Here is a 24,099-nt window from a genome sequence, read left to right on the forward strand (position 1 = left end):
AGTGTCGTTAGACACAGGTGGGGGGCCATAACTATAAACACACACTTGTTGATATAACTGTTCTATAAGGACCTGAATGTTGAGTGCAGTAAGCTTCCAAATTTGTAACACTTTGTCTATGTACTCTATGTATATATATGTATATGTATATATATGTATATATATATATATATATATATATATATATATATATATATATATATGTATATGTATATATATGTATATATATATATATATATATATATATATATATATATATATATATATATATATATATATGAAGTATATATTTATTTTTACCCCTCCACCCATTTTTCATATACAGTACATAAAATCACCCCTTCTTCCTCAAAGTACCTGAGATAATTTGGAATTAAATAGATTAGCTTAAAAAGAAAATAGTTGTGGCAATGAAGGGAAAAGTGTGCATGAGGATGTGCAAGAGGCTTCCTGTTTCTACTGTGTCAACATGACTAAATATATGCAAAATCGTTATGAAGCAACGGCTTCCGTTGGCAAGGGAGAATGTAAATAGAGAAAAACATCGTTTTACCAAAGTTAGTATTGTATATTTTCACTTTTATACCTCGGTGATCTGAAGTAGAACAGTGAAAATATTTTCTGCTTGAAACCTGTTTTGAAATCGTTATGCTCATCATATTTCATATCCTTCTTACCACCCCATACTCAGCCAGCACCCCAGAAGCCAAGTTATGCGCTCAAGTTCACGCTTGCTGGCCACACAAAGGCCGTGTCCTCTGTGAAATTCAGCCCGAATGGAGAGTGGCTTGCTAGCTCATGTGAGTTGTGGGGAGGGTTGAGGTTGAGAGATAAAAACAAATAATTGGTGAGAGTGAGTGGTCATTCAAAGCTTGTGTACTCATCATGGTTGAATCTTTAAATTCCTATTTTGACATCTCTCAGGTTTTATATTATTTCATTGTTTTTTTTTTTTCTTTTTTTTTTTTTTTCTTCATTTTTCTCTCAAGTCCTCATTAAACCATGGAGTTTTATTTATGTGTGCTTTCTGTCGGTGGTTGTATGAAAACCATTGTAATTATGCTCTTCACCTGACAAGCCTTTATGGTCATGATCAAGGGGTCTCAATTTTTCATGGCCTCATTGATTTCTGTTTTTGGTTTTCAAGTTGAAGTGAGTACTTCATCTTATGCCCATATGGGATTGAAAATAATCTTGCTCACTTTCATTGTTATTTCTGCAGTTTTAATGTCCATCACATATAATATCCATATAATATTCCATCATGTGCTCAGTTGCACAAGTTCTGGATGTGGTCGCATCCGTCTGGGATAATATGGTCGGTGTGTGATTGTGTAAACAATCTTTATTGTTTATTGTATATTACATGCACACCTTATTGCCATGCGCTCGTCGCGCAAAGCGAGCTTGAGCAACACACGACTGTCAAAATGACGAATGAATACCAAATGAGTCCTTTTGCGCATGCGCTGTTGTGTGTTTACAATGACTTGCTTCTGCTCTCCAGGCACTTTTAACCTCACACAAAACCTGTGATTCTAAAGGTCTTTTAAACATAATTTTCAGGATTTAGACGAAAAAGTGGCAATTTTAAAATGATTCACCTTAATTGTTCTGTCCTGAATGTAAATAAGACTCACGGAAATATAGGAATATGAGAGGTGTTGAATTTGTGCCATTTCCTGTGAGTACAAGCGAGCCGCAGCGATGTATATAACACACACATGGACAGACACTTCAACTTTCACCAATGGATGCAAAAATCTCGCATAATTTCTCTTGCGGCCCCAGAACCAAACAAGCAATGTATATTGTTATGGATTCGCACCCGACTCTTGACCCCAGTGTTAAGGATTCGGACGAGTGATGTCAATCACACTCGACTCTTGACAGCCAAATGTTGAAGATTCAGCGTCACTTAACAGCACCGCAGTCTCCGGGGGGGGGTTATAACGCCAGCTGGTTCGGCACAATTCTCGGGTTATGCGCCTCAGATCACGATACCAAAATACACCTGTGCCTTGCAAGCTGGGGAAATAGACCCCGGTTACAGACTGGTTTTGTCAGAGACCGAGCGAATTCTGCCAGTCTGTAACATTTTGGTTTTATATACCAATCGAGCGAATTGTTTCTCAGCACGGCACGGACAAACCCAAAGCGGCAACTTCATACGAATCGGCCAGATTTATTGGGGACACATCGGGGAACACAACACAAGCAAGCATGCATGACAATGTTATAATCAATCTATAACCCGTTCTTAACTAGGGAGCTACGGGTTTCGAAGGGAGCCCGAGCGAGATATACCTTAGACAACATGCAGACAAGACAGAGTACTTGGTGATGCTTCATGGACGAGAGGAAAAGTGTCAAAAGCACGAATGCGGCTCGTGACAAGCCGATGTCAACGGATTCGAGCACCCCGGCTCGAGCACGCCGCGTGGCAAGATGGCGGCGTCCTTTTTCTTCTCCCGGCACCGCCCGCGCACGCAGCCTCTGCGCGTCCAGACCCTGTGAGGTCGACGGCCCAAGAGGAAAGATCTATGGTATGCTCCAGCTGGCTTTTCACAAGGTCCAGCATACAAGTCCAGGCCTGCTCTGTTCACCAGGTTAGGCCAAATCGGGGTGTTGGGCTCCACAGGTGGATCGATGGGACCACAAGACGTGTCGGGCTGTGCCGTGAGTAGAGACAGTCAGAGGCTCCGTCACTGGACTCCGGATGAACCTGTCGATGTCCTCCTCATAAAAGTCGATCGCCGACTCCCACTCGTCGTTTCTCATGCAGCAGAATCCTCACTCGACACTCAGGCTCAGTTAATCCCTTGGCAGATTGCCGACTCGACCCTCAGGTTCAGTTTCTCCCTCAGCACATGGCAGACAGACCTCATGCAGTCCCTTCCCTGCCTTTCTTTCGGCTCGCTCCTCACGAAAGCTAATCGCAAAACAACACAGCCGTCCCCTGCACAGCCGATCACACCACCTCTCGGTGCTCTCGGTTCCACCACCACCTTTCCGGCGCTCGCTCGCCCCCCCAGGGCACTGGGCAGAGACTCTTTCGGAGAGGAACGAAGAAGAAGAAGAAGAACCTCTCGGTACACCACCACTGCATGAACAAAACACACCTCCTACACCTCCTGACACACATGTAACGGCCATTTACTGAACAACCTGGCTAAACATGCATTTAATGGGAGATCTGGGCTAATCCTATATTTAATAACACACTAAGGGCCATTTCCGCAACAATATTTATGACGACACTCACAGCCCATGCAACTCCAACCCCTTCCTCCTCCTCCTCCTTCCAAATCATTCCCGGTCCCTGGTGCTTGGTGCGGCGACGAAGGTGTGGGTTCGAGTCCCCCCCCCCCCGAACCAGCTCGTCTCGATCAGACCGCTCGAGGCGGAAAGGTACCCGACCGAGCTCTTATCCTCAGCTCGCCTTCCCTCCCGAGCGGAAGGGTCAAATAAGGCCAACCGGCCCCATTTCATGTGTGTGTGGTGTGTGGGTGTGGTGCCCTTCCTGTAAGTAGAGACTGTTAAGTGCCTGTGTTCATGGTAAATTGCATTTCTTTTATTTGGATAACTCTGCTCTTTGTCACCCTCTCCCCATTATGGATAAACCCCTGTTAAATGTACCAGCTCGTTGCCTGTCGTTTCTACCATTGACCCAGCACTGTGCGGGCGTGACAATTTGTGAGGCCGTTTGTGCCGTAAGTTGTTATTGGGACTGGCACGGCTCTGGTAACTCCTGCTCGGTTACGCCGGACCCGAGTCGGTACATGCGACTCGGTTCGGACAGAGTCGGCCGAGGGTGTGGCTTCCCCGGTAGCTAGACGTTGTGAGTACTTAGGTAAATTGGAATAGGCAAGTTGACCCTACCTCACGCCGTCAAAATATTGGCGACCACGGTCCTATCAGTGACCCGTCGACTCCAGAGTTATCCGGGGTGACGACCTTTAAATTCCAGGTGTTCGGTGGGAGACGGCTCTACTGCTCCGTCTGGCGGTCGTTCCTCGCCACCGACCCCCGGCCCACAACAATATAACATTTCAAATAAGGTGGTGTAAAAGAAGACGCTGCAGCGACGGCAGTAAACCTTCAACAATGTTTTTGCGCAGCTTTTAAAACCTTTATTTTCAACTAAATTATATGCGGTACTTGAACACAAGAACACAAGTCGCCTCATTTCCACTTTCAAAAACCCACTACCAGACCCCACCCATGTCATTTTTTTTTTCCTCAAGACTGCATGGGGTAAGGTGTTCTATGAACTCTCTAGTTACCCTCGCCGAAGGAGAGGGTATTTCATTTGGGTCTGGTTGTCTGTCTCTGTCTGTTTTGTTTGTTTGTTTGTCCGCACAGAACTTTCGTGTTTTTCTCCGCAACCGCTTGTGGTATTGAGACAAAATTTTTACCACAGGAGTGACTACTCGTGTAGAATGTTTTGTTGATAATTATGTCACATAATTATAATTATGTCATGTCATAGGTATATGCCCCGGTTAGAATAGGTGTACCATATCCCTGTGTCCTAAGAGGTGACCAGGGTTGCATCAGGAAGGGCATCCGGTGTAAAACCTGTGCCAAATCATAACGGATGATCCGCTGTGGCGACCACTAACGGGAGCAGCGGAAAGAAGAAGAAGAAGAAGATGTCATAGGTCACTTGGTGTGGTAGCCATGTTATAAAAACAAAAACTTTGGACCTCCATCTCTGAAACCGCACCAAGTTGAAAGTTGGCACGTGGCAAGTATTCCTCATGGGGAATAAGTGATTTTTTTTAATGATATAAGTGCCTTTGTTATGACATCATAATTGCATATGTAGAACACTACATCTGATCAGTATGAAAATTTTTGAGGGTTATCCTGGGATAAAATGGTCCACATAAATTTTTTTATGACGCCATCAGTCACGTGATTCGGCAGCCATATTGTTGTTTTTTATTTTTAAAACCTTCAAAAATCTCTGAAGTGGCTGAACAGATCGAGGCGAAGCTTTACATGTATGAGCGCCTCTCCATGAGGAAAAAAAAGTTTCACACATGATGTCATTGGTCACATGGTTTAGCAGCCATATCAGATTTACCATAAAACCTCAAAATCTTCTCCAGAATGGCTGGACAGATTGAGGTGAAACTTCACACAGATGTTCCCAAAGCCGTGGGTGTACAAGTTTGTTCAGGAATAATTGATAGGTCACATGGTTTGGCAGACACATTGGATTGAAGAAAAATATGAAATGATGTTTTCTCTGGAATCGCTTGATCAATTGACATGAAACTTCACAATTATGATCTGGTAGTGATGGGGAATGCATGTTTTAAGTTTCAACTTTATATTATCGGATACTTGGTCTGGCAGCCAGAATTAATATTTTTTTTCGATCTGGGTTCTTTTTTGATTTTTTTTTTTTTGATATGCATGTATATATGTATACATATTTTAATAAAGCTCACTTGGTTGTGCCTGGATGGTTTTGAGGGTAGAGGAGTAGCAGCTGAAATGTGAATCCGATCGTGGTTCCTCCTGATGACTTCATCTCTGCTTTTTGCTTGTTTGGGTTCCTTCTGATTACTTCAATGCAGGACTTGTATCTATTTAGTCATCCATTTGATTTTAATTTAATTTATTTTAATCTCATTCTGAATTCAATTGAATAACAATAAATGTCATTGGTCAGGGCCAGGTGTCCTATCAAAGTGGAACGTCTTGGTACCCGGTCACCACTGCCAGCAGTTGTAAAGTGGCAGTTCTAATCATGTCTTTTATTAATTATGTGACATACCAGTACACAAACGCCACACAAAACAAGTCCCTGTGAGGGCCTGTAATCTCTGATTGCTCTTTTTCTTGTTTAGTCTTGTATCTGTGTAGTGTCGGGCTGCAGGCATGATGGGCCAAATGGTCTCGTACTGCATCAAACTTCCTTGATGTTATTCCTTCAGATTATTGATTGGATAATAGAGTGAGGAAGCGGTGCTAATTTTTCTGCTATAATTTTATTTTCTCATTTCTGACATTGTAGCATAAGCCCTGTTTCTTAAGTAAACTGTTCTCAGGTCCCACAAGGGTTTCCTTGATCCTGCATGTGGTTTCTGTTGTGAACGCATGGGTGGTCACAACTCCTGAATGTGCAACAATATTACTTTGTCATTCCTGGAAATTTGTCTGGCCTTTGTTCAAACTTTGTGTAATGTGACTTGCACTTTCACTCTGTCTATTCTCATATATTTGTCACTGAGCCGTCATTCCTGCTAAAAATGTATTTGACTCTCTCGTCTCTCAAAAATATATTATTTTTGCTTCTTATAACCCCTTCTATATTTTATAGCTGCAGACAAGCTAATCAAGATTTGGGGTGCATATGACGGAAAGTTTGAAAAGACGATATGTGGACATAAGCTGGTATGTATTATATTTTGCGTATTTGGCCATCTTTGAGCTCATTGACAGATCAAGTACCTCACCCATCCAATTAATATTTCCACTAAACTTGTATGTGTATGAAAACATTGCTCAACAAAATCAACTTCAGGCATATAGAAACATATATTCCACATCCTCCTTAATAAATACTAGTTTTGGGTATGATTAACAGAATTGGTCCACATTCTTGATCGGTGATGGCTGGATGTAATAAATGAAAGTTTTTCAGTTTTTTATTTAGCTGGGAGCATTTGTAGCATGGAGGTAAATTTTAAGTTTGTATTTTTGTGTGTGTACAGTGTTGTTGATGTTCAAGAGTGGTTCCCTTTTCCAGGGTATCTCGGACGTGGCTTGGTCATCTGACTCAAATCTACTCGTGTCTGCCTCTGATGACAAGACGTTAAAAATTTGGGATGTGAACTCGGTAAGTATGGCATGGTGGTTGTTCCTGCAAATTGGTATATTTCCACTTTTTGCCTTAAAATTGGCTGATTATAGAGTTGAATGCTGACATATTTATTTATTTATTTATTTGGGCATTGGTGATTTCTACGGAACCAAACAAATCAAACAGCCACTGAAGCTAATCTTCTGTATTCTTGTGGAAATTTCTCAGATCGCTGCGACTGATAATATTGCACAAATTGGTCACATGACCATCACATCATCAACCATGTCAATTACTTTTGCCTTTGTACAGAAATTGGAATCTATGTTACGGAACTGGATCAGATTAGCCTCAGTAGGTACTTGCTTAGAACTGTCCCGATAAGTTTTGCATTAATTAATGAACATTTCACAAAGTAAAAGTTTGTAATAAATACTTGCACTATGGAGAGCTCATGAGCAATTTCCTTAGGAATAGCCTCAGTAGCTATTGGTGTGGTATCATATGAACAGCCACTGCCATGTTTTTAACGTTTGTTGAATTTCGTTTTTCTTCATTTTGCGGATGCATGTGAGCAGCAATTGGCATACTTTCTTTCTTTATTTATTTTTAACCCCCATTAACTCTTCATAACCAAACACTCTTACTTGCAGGTGGTAGTGTTTCCTCCACTTCCCACCTCCTCTTTTTCCTGTTCATTCCCACCCCAATGTCAGTTCTTACACTTCACCATCTTGTTTTTCCCTGAGCCTCAATCTTGTAAAGTAAAAATATTTGGTTATTATGAATGGCGTAGGTTGGAGAGAGCTGCGGTGGGAATAGTTGAGCATTGAAAGGAAGTGTTGAATTTGTTTTTGTTTCCACATGGTGTTCACTTGCTGTTATGGTACTATCGGCTTTGCTTTGTGCCTTGCAGGGAAAGTGCCTGAAAACTTTGAAAGGGCATAGCAACTATGTATTTTGTTGTAACTTCAACCCTCAGTCCAATCTCATTGTGTCTGGCTCGGTGAGAAACAGCTCCCCACACAAAATCACGTCGAACAATTACATTTCTGAAACGAAATATTTAAATGGGATGTGCTTTCATTAATGGAGTCATAGAAACCGGGCCATTTTTATTCATCTTTTTTCAGTTTGATGAGAGTGTACGGATTTGGGATGTGAAGTCTGGGAAATGCTTGAAGACGCTCCCAGCGCATTCTGATCCTGTCTCCGCTGTGAGTTACACCTTCAGTAAACACATTGTTTACAAAATTAAGCGATTTAAGGTTGTTTTGGTAATTACCTCCACCATGTGGTTATCTTTTTACCCCTGTCTGTTTGTCTGAGTCTGTCTGTCTGTCTGTCTGTCTGTCTGTGAGCAGGATATCTCAAAAAGTTGTGGACTGACTTCGACGATATTTGTTGGACGTGTTTGGTGTTTGTTAAGGACAAATTGATTTAATGTTGTTGAAGATCCAGATATGTGAATTTTTTTTAATTTTCTCATCGATTCTTCACCATTGAGAGATGGGGCCGAACACGATATATAATCATGATGTTTCAAAAAGTTGTGGACGGGTTATAATAAAACTTGGTGGATGTGTTTGATCGGGTAGATGACTAGAATAAGCTAATTAGATTTTGCTTTAGATCCTGATCCAGCCTATCAGTGGGATACAAAATGTAAACTGTTCAGCCTGGTGGAGGTATGTGTTCTACTGAGTGCCATAGTATTTTTTGTTTTCTTTCTGTTAGTCATATATTCATGCAGGAGTTCTGTTCATTGTGTGACCTTCCTGACAATGTGACCTTGCTTTTTCATGAACTGAGATGTATGTATGCAAAAAAAAAAAAAGATGTAGAAATAATTTATGCAGTGTCTGAGATGATTGCACCTTTGAACTTGGTCTTTGTTTAAGACTAATAGTTGGTTATGTTTCATCATGAATAGAAGAGCAGTGTAGTTAATAAGACTAACTCCTCTTTGGCACCCTCTCGAACTGGGGCTGGGCCAAAGCTGGTCCGACTCCTCCAGCATATACCGCAGCCAGTCCTGGTTATTGCTAGACGGCGCTGCACCAATCCTGTTTAACAATAGTGGTGGCCCGATCTTCCTAAAATGATGGTCGATGTCCTTATCTGGATCTATTCCTTCCCACTGGGAGGTCGTCTCATCCAGACAGCCTGCTCATGCCGTCTCAGCCCCATCCTGACTACCTTCCACTCTTCCCACCCACTTACCTGATCTATATAATAGAGAAGAACACGTATATGTTGCACTTTGAACCTATCACTCAAGTTTATGAGGCCATCTTCCGACAGTAACCACATAATACAACTTACCTTTACCACATTTACTTCTCGCATACATAAAAACTGCACCAAGATCTTAAAAATGTTGTTAAGATTGTTATGACTTTAAAAATAGTAGTTGACCCTTATCCTAAAAATGTAACAATATGTGGCTATCTCTTAATAGAAACCACTTCAAGTTCATAGCTAAAAAATATCATCTGTAAATAAATACTGAGGTGTGTGTGTGGAAAGGAGTGGTTACCCAAAATGTGCATCCTGCCACACATGCGAATGTACTTTGTGAATGGACAAACGTGGGCCAGATGTAACGGACAGAATCGCTAGCTCCATGTCCCATAGATCCGGTTTTTCCTTTTCCCCACTTCCCGTTTATTAGCATTTTATTAATAACTAGCAAATACAACCCGTCGCTTTGCTGATGGGAATATTAAAGGTGGGAATATTTGGGGGGGGGGTAAGGAGGAGGGAGTTTAGCGTGAGGGGAGAGAGACAGAGGAGAGGTGGGGGAATGAGAGAGGGAGGGAGAGCGAGGTGGGCTGGGGGAAGGGAAGGCATCATGAGGGGAGGGCAAGGTAATGCATTGTGAGGGAGGATCCTTCCAGATATAACTACCGTCTGGGCAGATATACTAAGAGGGGGAGGAGAGAGGGATGGAGGAGCGGAGCGGGGAGGATTGGGGGAAGCAAGGGAAGGAGGGGGGAGTGAGGAGGGGTGGGGGAAGGGAAGGAAGGCAGCATGAAGGTAGGAGAAACAAGTGTTTGGGGAGGGGAAGGCAGCGCGAGGGGAGGGTCCATCCGGAAATATCCACTGTCCAGACATGTATGGAGATGACCTCTGTTCGGATACATGCAGAGATGACCACTATCCGGGCATAACCACCATCCAGATACGTTCATAGATGGGGAGAGAGATGTGAGGGGGGGATTCCGGCAGATCTGACGTCCAGTTTAACGGCACACACATTGATGAATCACACTGCCTGTGAAACATCGGGATGACGGTTTATAGCTGGGTCAAGATTTGAACCCAGGCGAGACAGCTTAGAGCGAGCATGCGTACCTCTTGGCTTTCCTGCCGTGATGAGGTGATTGATTACTTCATAACTGAAAACATTTTTTACTCATTGTGATCACATAATTTATTTTGCCTTCCTACCTCCGGTATCAAACCACGGTATCGCCATTGAAGCTTGCAAAACGTGCGCCAAATGGCTTCACCAAGTATTCCATGAAACGGTCGAAGAAACTTTAAAAAAACTAAATGTTTAAATTTTTTTGTATTTATCTATGCTGAAGTGGTGGGTCATATTATGGAAGATCGTGCAAAAGGGGAAACGTCGTATAATATAAAATTTCACATTTTCAGTGAGCCAGCAGAACAGCACTTGGCCAATGCAGGCGAGTGGCCCTGACCTTTGTTGAAGTAAATCGATATGAAGTATTCAGTGACATTGCGAATATTGTGGAGCGCTCACCAAGTGACTTAAGCACTCTAACAAAACACTTGATAAGGAATGCCTGGCTTGGCAAGCAATGATCCATCATATAAAACACCTCCTGGAGATGCCTAAGCAATGTCTGAATTGGACAAATGAAAACTTCTTTTTTTTAGCAGTTGAACTGCTGCTAAGTTAAATTATGGAGCTTAAATTTTGTAATTCAGCTTGCTTTAAGAGATTATTGAGGTTATGGCATGTGTGGAAATGAAATAAAGCAACAATCCCTGGTGTCTGCAGGTGTTTATAAGCATTGCAATGTATCCAGCGATTTGTCGCTGTGATGAACACTCATTTGATAACATGAGTTGAGAAAGTGAAAAAAACAAACTATCGTTAAATCATTGCGGCCTGTTCAAAGTCGAAGAATGGTTGAGCAGGCCAAACAAAAATGGCGAAGGAGGTAACTGAGGACGCCTTCAGTAAAGATGCCAGCGAGGTGGCCGAGGATGTGCCTGATAAAGTATGTAATAAATGAGGCCGTTAATTATCTTCAAAAGGGGTGTTTTAATTAACCCAAACACCCAATTTTCACTCGTGCACTTCCTTGGAGTTTGCTTGGTATGCATGCAAAGTTTCAGCCTGCTGGGTTTCATGGTTTTGAAATTATGGAGGACACACACACACACACTTGCTGTCCCAGTGAACACAGAAGGTTATGAGATATAGAGGGATGGTCAGCTGGGCAAGGGGTGCTTCAGCTCTCCCCTTAAAGAGTTGTGGTGGGTGTGAGTTGTCAGAATGAGTGTGAGGGTGTAGCAGCCGTGAGTATGATCTTCTTGCGAGATGTCAGCAAAACCAGATGCGTGACTCCAGTGAGAAGCGCTTTTTACTTCTGCTCTGAGTTCAAGTGCAAGGACCGCTGATGCCATCTCTCCCCGATTACCAGAAATGTGCTGTATTTATTTTCTTTTTCCCCAGCAATTGTTATTTGTATATTTCCATCTCACCATTTCTGGACTTTCGTCTGTTGTCTAAGGATCCGTTGCTATAGTTGGGAGTGGTGAGACCTAGAAAGTCACTGAGTGTAGGTGTTTATGTTCCACCTATGCTAAGGTTCTGTCGTTTCTCTACTTCTTGTGTCCGGAATAATTTATTAATTGGAGGTGTCCTTTTATTGTCGTTATTTTTGTTAAATTGGTTCGAACGTTTGTCAGCCTGCTTCCTTGCTCTGTCGTCTTGGTGGGGAAAAAAGGTCTCGCTCACTTGCCAAAACAGTTGGGTTTTTCGTCGTGAAAACCATCTTCCGGCCAACAGCTTTTGAATTCGGCCAATCGTGCCACTTGTTTTTTTTTCTTGAGGCTGTACACCCAGCACGGATGTTCCACTAAGACTCAGCCACTTTGCGATACTATTAATTGCAAGTCCTGATGCGATCTTGACACTGAAATTTTCTGCCCAGTGGGCAAGGCTCAAATCCGATGGTCAAGAATGGTATTCATCCAGGGCTATGTATCATGGGCCAGGTGTTGATTGTCCTTCAAGGGGATGTTGGAGTGTCACATGACTGCATTATGCAGATGGTGAGTCAGAGAATCAATATCATTTTCCTTTTTACTTGGAAAAAAAAATGTAAAATGTTGCAAAGTTATGTACCATTGAAATGGTCTTGGGATTTACACATAGCACATCTGTACATAGCAGTCTTCCGACCCCCTGCCCTTTCCTTGAAAGAGACTTCACACCTGTTCCATGAGACCAGCTCTGTTATCAGGGCTTGACTTGTCTGACCTGGGCAGCTGTGTGAGTTTATGGTGCTTTCACATTTGTAAAACCATTTGAACCCTGAGATATTAACGCTGGGAGCATTTCATTTGACGTTAACTTATTGTGCACCCATATGTTTACTCAAATGTAAAAATACAGAAAAATTATTTTGTCTTTCATATTGTTACGTTTGAGGGGGGGGTATGCATTCAAAGGGTAATTAGGATGTTTAATTAGGTATGCCATGCTGTTCGAGTTTACCAGGATCTCGATGTAATAAGTAGCAATTCAGTGGTGATAAGTTGTCTAGTAAATGTTCATTTCTTCAAGGGGGGAAATTATAATTGTCACGTAATTAGATAGGGACACGGGATAGGGTAAGTGTGTCTGCGTAAACCCCTTTTGGTATTCTCTGGAGACTGGCCGTGACGTCACAGGACAGTGCAGCGGATGGCTCCGCCCCGTGATCACGATTGGCAGAAGGTGACGGCGGTGGGCCAATAAACGGCTCGATTGGAAGTGACGAGGACAGGAGGATAAAAAGGTTCTGTTCGGGGTCGAAAAAGAAAAGGAAGAAGATCGGGACAAAAACGATCGTGTTTTTTTGGTGTGGAGGCTGTTGCGCGGAGAGCGTCCTTGTTGTTGTGCTGATTCGATCGTGTTCTTTATCGTGTCTTGGAGCCTTGCTGAGCCTCGTGCCTCACCTTGGTTGGCTCTGGGGTTCTGCTGACTCGGAGTACGGGGTCGAACGGCGGGCGGACCTGCCTCCCTCTTCTGCTCGCAACTTGGCGCCAGAACTGGTTCCCTGGCGGCTGTGAGCGGACTTGGGCCAAGACCAGGAGGTCGACAGCACCACGGTTTCTCCTGCCCCCCTGACGAGAGCAAGGCCAGCTTGTCCGACGCCGATCCAGGGACAGTTGCGTCCACACCACGGTCCAGCCTGACCACCAGAAATAGCTAGTGTGTGTGTGTGTGTGTGTGTGTGTGTGTGTGTGTGTGTGTGTGTGTGTGTGTGTGTGTGTGTGTGTGTGTGTGTGTGTGTGTGTGTGTGTGTGTGTGTGTGCTTGGCGCCTTAGAGGGTTTGAGATCTGTATATTCATTGGAATTGTCTGTGTTTTTCCCCACGCCCGATCCCACACCATCCCGTCGAATCGCCCCGGATCCCTCTTCTTGCCGAGTCTTGTTATTTCTGGTCAATAATAAAAACAAATAAACATCATCAACTCAGTGAAAAGTGACTCGTGCCACCTTCCTCGTCTCGTTTGCGGTAGAGCGATTTAGAACCGCCATGTTTGGGTTATAAATAAATAAACTGCCTCCATCATTTCGGCTCATTCTATGTTGGCGGGACTGTTCAAGTCCCGTGGACGTCACAATATGTATAGAGTCACACACCGTTCTCAAGCTATCTCTTCAGGATCAACATTACACTGGCTTTACCATTTCTGAAAATCCATTACGGCCATTAAAATGATTCATGTTGCATAGAGAAGAGGCCATTGTGTGATGGTGCGTGGTAAAATTCCAAATTACCACACTCGTCAGAGGCTGCTTCAACAGTACCCTGTGATGGAGTAGCATTTTGTACAGGGTAAATTCTCAGCCATGTGGTGCTCATGACTTGTTCTTGATGCGCTGATATCTCACAAGGGGGTATGGGAAGACTGTCTGTGTGGTAAGAGGAATTTTAAAAACTCAGCATTTAAAAAGGAGAGAGTACAAGAACCAGAGGATGTCAAGTGTGCTCTCCTTAATGGACTGAATTTTTAACGCAATCTTGGCTTCTGGAAGAGCAATGTAACAGAGGATAGAGGTGTAACATATTGTTACGAATTTGGAATTCAATTGCACACAACATACAGGTTCCCTTAGTCAGCTATGTCGATAAGTGCATGTTCCCAAGAGAGCTCACCTTTCATTGTTTAAATCTTCAGAGATCGATTAGATGCGCTGCGGATCGATTTAATAGTTAGGGAACGAAAGAATGGAGACGTCCCTCCCCCCTCTTCTGCGAAGAGGAAGAAGAACCCTGCCATCCCATGACGTCAACAACTCCCTCCCACCCGTGGTTGAGCGGGGGGGGGGGGTGGATCACTAGGGCATGAGTCACGCCGGGGGGGGTGGATCACGAGGGCATGGGTCATGCCGGGTGCGGGGGAGGGGGTGCAAAGGATAAAGAGGACATCTTTTCTTTGTTCAAAAAGAGTTCGTGGGAGTCCCGTGGTGGGGCTGAGTTCGTGAAGATCCTGTGTAAAGAGTTCGGGGGAGTCCCGTTCTAAGTCCCGTGTGCAGAGTTCGTGTGCTGAGTCCCGTGGGAGGAGTAAGCTTTTTGCTTTGGCTGGCTCGGTGAGCTTCGGCTGCTGCTTTGTTTTGGAAGGAACTTGAGCGAGTTGTTCGGCTCGAGCTGCGAGTGGAGGCTTCTTCCTCTTCTTCCTCTCCTTCCTCTTCTTCTTGGTTCGTGGAGCTTTTCGTTCTCCATTTTGTTTCCCGGCTTGGTGCGACGCATCGGCCGCTTATTGGAGTTGGATCCTCGGGGAAGTGACGATCGACAGGACGGATCGGCGCCTCGTCTCACCGGCACGTGTTGAGAAGCGCGGGAGGATTCGCGGGAGCTCGGGAAGGATCGCGACTATTGGATCCAGCTCGCTCTCGCTGGAGCCCGGGTCCGGACAAGTTGAAGACCACATTAGGTGGAAAGGTTCGAGTCAAGCTCTGAGTTTCAGCTCACCTGTCCTCCGAGCTGGAGCTCGTGATTAAAGGCCTCAGCCACCGTTTCGTGTGTGTGTGTGTGCGTATGTGTGTCCGTGGGCCCGTCTAATAAGTAGGAACTGCTGTTAAGTGTAAATGACTGTATATAATAAGTAGACGGTTGTAGTTCTTTTGTCGTGCTTTTGTTGCTTGTATAATTGCGTACGTGTTTTGCCTTATTTAATTGCATACGTGTTTCATTATAATAAATGTCCTTGTGTGAATGTAAACTTGCTCGTTGCGTCCATTCCCTCATTGACTGAACATTTCGTGTGTTGGGAGTTAGAAAGCCGTTGGTTTGCCGTAATAGGGGGACATTTGGACCGTCGGTTCTCGGTGATTACGCCGCTCGGAATTGCGCACGGACAAGCTCGCCTCGGCGGTTTGTTCCGTACGAGATCCGTCGTGGGTGGAATACCCCAGTAGTTGGATCACGTGGGTATTTAGGTAAATTGAAGATTTGCAATCGACCCTCCCCCACGTGATCTGCCGATTGGCGTATTTCGGTTCTTGTACAAGGACCTGTCGCTCGGAGTTATCCGGGCGATCGGTCGGGCCGACTCGACTTGCGGCTCCGTTCAGAGCGGTCGGTTGGCGGCTGACCCCCCGGCAAGTAACAATATTATACATGGAAGGCGTAGGGAGGGAGTGGGGGTGAGGGGGTAGGGCGTGGGTCCATAGCCGGAATGTAGTAAGGACCGTGTGTTTGAGTTGAGTAGAATTACCCTTGTGTTTGAGATCTGGCATGAGTAAATCGTATCTAATATGTGCACTGACATGGCAGTGATTATATACAATAGAGCAGAATAGGGTATGGGTGTTGTGTGAAACCCCCTGTACGGGTGAAGCCAGGTGGAGGACTTGTGGCATTGACCACCAAAAGCACATGGAGAGCGCTGCGCTTTGTAAATGGACGTTCTATCCGGCTTTTTGGCCAGAAGACAGCGGTCTTGCATGGAATCTTGAGCTGTTGAGTCCTGGAGAGGAGTGGAACACTTTTAAGAGGGGCCACCCTGCAAGGCAAGATGGCACCGCTCACAGACATCAGGCGGCCAACCACTGGGCCGGTCGCATGCTAGAAAAACAGTCCCTGTGAGCTGGTAAAGGCCGTATACACACAAGTGAATTAGAGTTGGACTTCTGTACCTGTGAGAACAACACTTTTCCCTCTGTTTCATTGCTATCTGAGTGGGAGCTTGAGTGAAGATGCATTACCATTCCTCCTCACCGATATCCTCTTGTCTCCCAACCCAAGCCGCACTGCCCTGTGCCATGCCAACCTGCACCACCACACCACCGTTCTAGACCATCGTGACTGCTCAAGTCCTCTCCTTCCCCTTTATATCTAGTTGAATCCAGTATTGTTGGCACCATTTGTGAGAAATAGATTTTCATAATATTTTATATGGTGTTTCTCTTCCCCATCATCCCTATCTGTGCCTGTCGACTGCCAGATGTGTTCCATATTTGTCATTCTGTCCACACTTACCCCCATATTGCATTTGTAAAAAAAAACCCCCTTTATTTGCAAAGAAACGTTTTCTCGCCTTCCCACCCTCCTGCCCTCCTGCCTTCCCATGCTTCGGGCCCTGTCACACCTTGACGTTTTAGCCAGCGTATGGCAACGTATCAAAATGTATGTAAAATGCTGCCGTACGCTAAACTATTGATGTTTTTTCAGTTTTGGGCGTATTCATAACGAGTTGGACGTATGCATAACGTATTGGTAACGTACACAGAACGTTTCGATAACTTGTACCAACGAATGCTTAGCGTGTTGTCGGCGTTCACAACCTATGCCCAACGATAGTCTAATGTATGCATAGCGTGCGGAAGCATATCGCCGACGATCACGTGGCGTAGCCTATTAATAGGCTGCCGCTCAACGATTTAAATCATAACCGCACTAGACATCGAAGTGTCAACATCACCGTCATGCCCTGTCACACCTTGACGTTTTAGCCAGCGTATGCCGACGTATGAAAAATTTGCCGAATACGCTGGCACACGTCGAATATGTTATGGGTAAGTTTTGTATACGTTGAAGCACGCTGACACACGTCGTAGTACGCCGAGCTCGTCGACAAATTTTAAGCATTCTCAAAATTTGTCGACGTATGATGCACATGTTCCGCATACGCTGGCCATAAGTTGTAGGCACGTTATGTGATTGTTGACACACGTCGAAACACGTCGAGGTAATGCTTAGCGTACCCAAAATTTATTTCTAACCTATGAGTAACGTGCTTTGAACCTATCTCAAACGCATATTGACGTATGTAGACGTATTTGATTGAAGTCTTCCGGACGACCACAGAATTTACTGAACGTGTTTCTAACTTACATCTACCGTATAATGGCGTATTGGCATCGTTTAGGGGAATTGGTATATACAAATGGGCTTCACAGGAGGAACCCTTCAGTGTTTCAGACTTCATGGTGAGTGGATGTCCATGTCAGTAGTAGTTGTAGGGGAGCGTGTCAGTAGTAGTAGTCGGAGGTCCATGTCAGTAGTAGTAGGTGAGCGTGATGGGGAGGGTGTGGGTGATGATGGATCCTCCTTGCGTACGCGGCCACGGCCACTGCCAGGAGACTTCTTTGCAGCATTCTTCGAAGTTTTCTTGGGCATTTTTTTTTTAATGTTTTTCTACGCTGAACTATTGATGTTTTTTTTTCAGTTTTGGGTGTATTCATAAGGAGCTGGACGTATGCATAACGTATTAGTAACGTACACAGAACGTTTCGATAACTTATAGATAACTCATACCAACGAATGCTTAGCGTGTTGTCGGCGTTCACAATGTATGCCCAACAATAGTCTAACGTATGCATAGCGCGGCAGCGTTTCGCCGACGATCACATGGCGTAGCCTATTAATAGGCTGCCGCTCAACGACTTAAATCGCTGCTGCTCGACGATTTTAATCATAACCAAGCTAGACATCTAAGTGTTAACATCAACGTCATGCCGAAGAAAACTTCGAAGAATGCTGCCAAGAAGTCTCCTGGACGCGGACGCAAGGAGGATCCATCATCACCCACACCCTCCCCATCACACTCACCTACTACTACTACTACTACTACTACTGACGTGGACATCTACTCACCATGGAGTCTGAAACACTGACGGGTTCCTCCTATGAAGCCCATTTTTATATACCAATTCCCCTAAACGCTGCCTATACGGTTGCTGTAAGTTAGAAACACGTTCAGTAAGTTCTGTGGTCGTCCGGAAGACGTGACTCAAATAAGTCTACATACGTCAATATGCGTTGGAGATACGTTACACATAGGTTCAAAGCACGTTACTCATAGGTTAGAAATAAGTTTTGGGTATGCTAAGCATTACCTCGACGTGTTTCGACTTGTGAGTAACTTACAAGTAACGTGCGTCAGCGATCGCATAACGTGCCTACAACTTATGGCCAGCGTATGCGAAGCGTGTGAGTCATATGCTGGCATACGTCAAAATTTTGAATTGCTTAAAATGTGTCGACGAGCTCGGCGTACTACGACGTATGCCAGCGTGCTTCAACGTGCTCTGAATGTATACCAAACTTACCCATAACGTATTCGACGTACGCCAGTACGTTTTAGATTAATTTTTCATACGCTGGCTAAAACGTCAAGGTGTGACAGGGCCTTTAACAACTGCAAAATTCGGTTTATCTATTGGGCAATCCTTGGGGATTTATATATGGTATTTAAACTAGAATGGCACTTGGTAGAGTGCATACAACCGCCAAACTGAATAGTTTACGTTTTGTATCCCACTGATAGGCCAGATCTGCATCTGGATTTGAACCAAAATCTAACTGGCTTGTTCTTGTCACCTACCCAACTCATCCACGAACTTTTGTGTTAACCCGTCCACAACTTTTAGAGATGTCATGCTGTATGTATCTTTTTAGCCCCATCTCTCAATTGGGAAGAATTTCTTTGAAAATTCTCCTATCCAGGTCCTCATCAAAATCTAATCAATTTGACCTTGTCACACACCCAACCTGTCCACCAAATTTTGTCTGAATCTGCTCCGAGCATTTTGAGATATCCTGCTTACAAACAGACAGACAAACGGGTGAACACACATGACCTCTGTCCACCTCAGGTGGTGGAGGTAATAAGTAAAATGACACAAAAGTACCAAAGATTGTGGGAGGGATGAGGATGTCCTTAAATGTTGCTGTACTGCTGATTTGAAGTCATTGAGTGAAGAGTGGGATTGGACCAACTCAGGAAGGCAGTTCCACAAGTGGTAGGAAAGAGTAAAAAAAAGTGTTGAGCAGTTAGCATGGATTCTGTGAAGTTAACATGGGAGGGGTTACTGAAGAATAGCTGCATGAGGGGGATCTGAGGAAAGGCTTTGGGTTGAAAGCATAGGGAGTAAGACCAGAAAATATGGACAATGAAAATATGGACAAATTTGGTAAATACAGACCACCAACCTGTCTGCATTAAGCAAACAGGAGGCGCTTTGCTTCTGCTTCTTTGGGGGGTGGGGGGGGGGAGAAAGCTTTGTATTGAGATGCATGAAACGTGGGCACCAGCCATTGGGGGGAGAGCAGTTATTTTCGTTTAGGCCATGAGAGGTTCGGTTTTACCAAGGAAGGATTTGCCTCAATGAAAGGTATCCAATCTGTGGTTGGCTTTGGAGGCCAACTTTGATATTTAGTTTGCTCAGGAGTGAGTCATCGTGGCTGATGGTGAGGTCTAGAGGTTGAACAAGGGAATAGATAGGTGGATTCATGAGACTATCCTACTCGTGAGTCAAGGTGAGAATGTGAGACGAGCCTGGATTGAATTTCATGTTTCAGAGCAGTTTCTCCTCCTTTCCAGGTATGCAGGAGGTATAGGTAGCCGTTGCCAAGTCGGTCGTTTCTAATGTTCCGGAATATTAAAGTTCTCTCGATTCATCCATCTTGTTGTTCTCCTCCATGCCAGGTACATTTTAACAGAGATGGTTCTCTCATTGTCTCGAGCAGTTACGATGGTCTTTGGTAAGTGTTGGGCAATCTTGTGGTGCACATGCACTGGATGGTTTAATTATTAAAAACAAACACAAAATGTTTCTTTCAAGTGAGTTTTTAAAGATCACCATAAATGCCAAAACAATGTTGCTGATTTGAATTTCTCCTCTTCCCTCATTTCCCCACCATGTCTTCCTTTTCAAGCCGCATATGGGATACTGCATCTGGGCAGTGTCTAAAGACGTTAATTGGTAAGGATAACAACTTCCAAATGAAACCTCATTACTGCTTTTGAATAAGCATTCATCTTCTGAAGACTGTTAAACATTTGCTTATGAATAATATGTTCTGTTCTCCTGTAAATCTTTTAACAGGCACTACAACAAATAGGATAAAATAAGACATGCACCATTGTAATAAACAAATTATTTACTTGTGCAAGACAAATACGACACTTGGTTAACGAGAAATTACCCTTTGTAAATTGTGATTATTCATCTTGCATTCTCAAATTATTATGGTGTTTAGCATATTTACGACACAGTTGTCATTTAACAAGTTTGTGAGAAATAGCAGGCCGCCCTGCCCTTGGAATGAGAGTGCTCTTCTCGGTTTGCCGGAGCTCGGGCTGTGCACCGGCCTAAGACTAAAGTATGTGTGTGTCTGCTGGCCTTGGGTGGCCACTTAAGGCCAGTATTGGGGTTGGAACCTCTCCGTAGGCCCAATAACTGTTAAATGTCAATTTTGGAGTTTCGGTGACATCCACATTTGCTCCATCTATCTATATATTACTAAAACTCTCATCTTGTATGTATGTGTGTATGTTCCCGAAATACAGCCAAAACGGTACACGATGGTGCAAAAATTTTAGGGCCACCTTACCATTCGCCTGCGGTGTGCAGTATCAAGTTTTGTTCAAATCGGGCGACGAAATTTTTTTAATTAAAAAATCAATTCCTGATTCGGTCAAGTACTTTTCGGGAGTGTTTGATCAATGCAAACAACCTCAGCGGTATAGTTCACTGAAGCTGTTTTTTTTTTTTCTTTCTTTTTTTTTGAAATGATTTTTTCTTATCAACCTTGTCACAACGGGACCCCAAACGACCCAAACAGGTCATCTAGTCATAGTTAAGATTCAAGAAATTTTCAGGTGGATATATTTTTATTTTTCTCATTATTTAAGGGAAGAATTCGATGTCTTTTCTTTTTTTATATGATACAATATATGCCTGGTGTTGGCTTGATGGTTAGGGTGATGGGCTTGGGATCCTAGAGTCCTGAGTTCAAATCCTGCTTGGTTGTTGAATTAATACCAGGTGGGGTTGACTCAGTCTGTCATCCTTCTGAGGTTGGCAAAATGAGTACTAGATTGCTGGGATGATTGAGCCATTCGAGTATCCTGCGTCGTAGTGCCGGCATGAGAAAAGTCCACGAATTTATTCACCCAGGAACGTTCCTGAGTTGAGCACAAATCTGTTGAGAAAAAAATAGGAGGTATGGGGGGGGGGGGTTAAGTCAATTGTTGGGAGCGATTTCACGCCGCCGACGATCTTTATAAAAAAAGTATTCTGAGGTCCCTAATACAGATTCCCGGCACTCTGCACTGACGTCATTGCCAGATTCATTAACATAACATTCGGACCACCTCGCCGCATTACTGCTGAAACTGTCACAGCAGCATTAATCGAGCTAGAGGCGTGGTGTTCCGAGTGTGCAAGGCCAAGGTCGCTTCTAAAACATGGCCGCATTCAGTAGCCGCAGGCTGTCCCGGGATTGTGATGCTTGTTTGGCTGCACTAATTGACAAGACTTGCAAGAATTCCTGGAAGTGGGAATGGCTGGAGCGTATGCCATGCGGTACGGTGGCTTGTGGGGCTTTCATTCAAAAGATAGCCCAGCCAGGAAAGGCTGTATGCACATGGTGTTCAAAGGAGATTGTTTATGGAGGACGTGGGTACAAGTCATTGGAATCCCATGCGGAGAGCAAGAAGCATCGTGATATTCAGAGAATCCGGGAATCCAATTACAGTCTTCCTGGTAACTATAGCCTTGGGCTTTATACATGTACAGTTATCAGTATACATGTACGCAGTAGACATCTATGCTGTCAATGTAGTGTAGTGTGGTGTGGTGCACTTTCACTACAGTAATAAATTATGTTAATTGGCAAGCAAGCCACAACTCAGAATTGGGTCAATCTTGTATAGCACCTGGCAATGACTAATTATAGTCTGAGGCTTAGTGTAATCACTGTACCGGTCACTGTATTCACTTTTTGAAGCGCGTATTATAAATGGTGATTGGCTTTTCTTTTTTTACTCTGCATTGGCTTTGGGTTTTGCTTTTTCTCCAGGTGTTTCCTCACCTTCTGCTACCTCTTGCACTGCTGCTTCTACTGTCCCCATCCCCTGTACACCGATGCCTGCTGTACCAATAGGTGACAGGGTATCCAATGCTCAAGCCATGGTTCTTGCCTTCCTCGTACAGCATCCCCTACCATTAAGCCTGGCCAAAGCACTCAACCTGGATGCAAAGGCCCTTGGTCAGCTCACAATGGACAGGACATCTGCTTCCTACAAGCTTAGGTTTGGACTAGGACATACCATACATCACCAGTTTATATCAGCACTGCAGAGGGAATACTTCTCTCTGAACATTGATGAGTCAACAAGCACAAACCATCAGAGGGTCTTACATGTCATGTCCAGTTACTACAGCCCACTGCATAAGCAGGTCATAGTGCAGCATCTGGAGTCCCTTGTTGTGATCAAAGTGGACATTGCCTCGTTGCACCAGGAACTCGTTGACTTGTTGAAGTATGAGCTACCGTGGAAGAACTGCATATCCATCCTCATGGACTCCTGCTCAGTCATGCGGGGATCCAAGTCAGGAGTCGAAGTTCGCATCAGGGAAAACAATGCCCCACACATGTTGGACATAGATGGGAACTCCTGTCACCATGCTCGCAATGCGTCCAAGAAGCTGAGCGACCCATTTGACAACTTCGCAGAGCGCATGCTCTCTGACATCTACAATGACTTCAAGTGGTCACCTGACTTAAAGCAGTTCTTGCAGGAAATCTGTGGGCTGATTGGTGTCAGGTATACCATGCCAGAGCAGTATGTCAGTCACAGGTGGCTCTCTGTGTATGATGTCAGTGTTGACACTCTGTGGCTGTGGGATGCCTTTGTCTTCTACTTTGGCTTCCTCTCTCAAGCTGATCGCACACACTACTTGTCATGGGTTGTGGAGGTCGACCATCGCAGGCACGTGGACACAAAAGCCAACGAGAGAATACGCCAGATCCATGATGTTCTGAAGAAGAAGAATATGACCAAAGATGGCAAGGCACGAAAGGAGCGTATACTGCAGCGAGTCTTCCACAAGAAGAAATTGATGAGACTGATATTGATGTTCTATACATCAGTGTTCCCGCTGCTAAAGAAGTACGTCCTCCTGTTTGAGATGAAGGCCCCACTTATCCACAAGCTCAATGACCATCAGGTGGACCTTGTCCGAGAGTTCATGGCCTGCTTTGTCAAACCTGAGAAGCTGCCATCCTCATGCAAGAGACTTCAGACCCTCGACCTGGATGAGAAAGTCAACCTGCTACAAGTGAAGATGTTTCTTGGAGTTGGTGTGTCTGAGATTGTCAACACTGCCCGTAGTGGAGATGGAGAAGTGCATGACTTCTTGCAGATTGTGGAGAAGGCCCATGTGACGTGTGGAAAGTACCTCCAGAAGAAAATGCCCCTGCATAATGCTGTCCTCAGAAGTGCCTCAGCAATTGATGCACACTGTCAGCCAGGAGCAGCTCCTGAAGTTGCCACACCTGGTGACAAATGCCCTTGCACCAGAGGAATGTGATGCCTTTGAACTGGAGGTTCGGAGTTTCCAGATCGACTCTCGCCTGCCACCAGCTCAGGAAGATGAGTCTGCTCGCATCGACGACTGTTGGACCAAGGTCTTTGAAGATGGAAAGTACCCCCTTCTCTCAAGAATGGTGAAGGCTCTGCTGTCCTGCTTCCATGGGCCACAAGTTGAGAGTGCCTTCAATCTCATGGGA

The 24,099-nt window shown here is 44.4% G+C and overlaps 1 protein-coding gene across 9 annotated transcripts in view; it reads left to right on the forward strand.

The window, feature by feature from the left end:
• Positions 1-24,099, forward strand: part of WDR5 (WD repeat domain 5) — a 67,205-nt gene that overhangs the window by 14,427 nt on the left and 28,679 nt on the right. For 4 of the 9 annotated variants that reach the window (XM_085899882.1, XM_085899887.1, XM_085899885.1 and 1 more), the window contains 8 exons: positions 692-800; positions 6,338-6,411; positions 6,767-6,856; positions 7,737-7,826; positions 7,954-8,037; positions 20,009-20,064; positions 20,239-20,285; positions 22,387-24,099. The exon at positions 22,387-24,099 is cut by the window's right edge. In XM_085899882.1, the coding sequence (XP_085756008.1) occupies positions 692-800; positions 6,338-6,411; positions 6,767-6,856; positions 7,737-7,826; positions 7,954-8,037; positions 20,009-20,064; positions 20,239-20,285; positions 22,387-23,900 (2,064 nt within the window). In that variant the 3' untranslated portion in view covers positions 23,901-24,099. The remainder of the gene's footprint in view (positions 1-691; positions 801-6,337; positions 6,412-6,766; positions 6,857-7,736; positions 7,827-7,953; positions 8,038-20,008; positions 20,065-20,238; positions 20,286-22,386) is intronic. The other 5 variants (XM_085899897.1, XM_085899892.1, XM_085899899.1 and 2 more) reach the window with 2 other exon arrangements.

This window comes from Eptatretus burgeri, chromosome 1, assembly GCF_056783735.1.
Source record: "Eptatretus burgeri isolate ZD-2024b chromosome 1, Ebu_testis_v1, whole genome shotgun sequence".
NCBI lineage: Eukaryota > Metazoa > Chordata > Myxini > Myxiniformes > Myxinidae > Eptatretus > Eptatretus burgeri.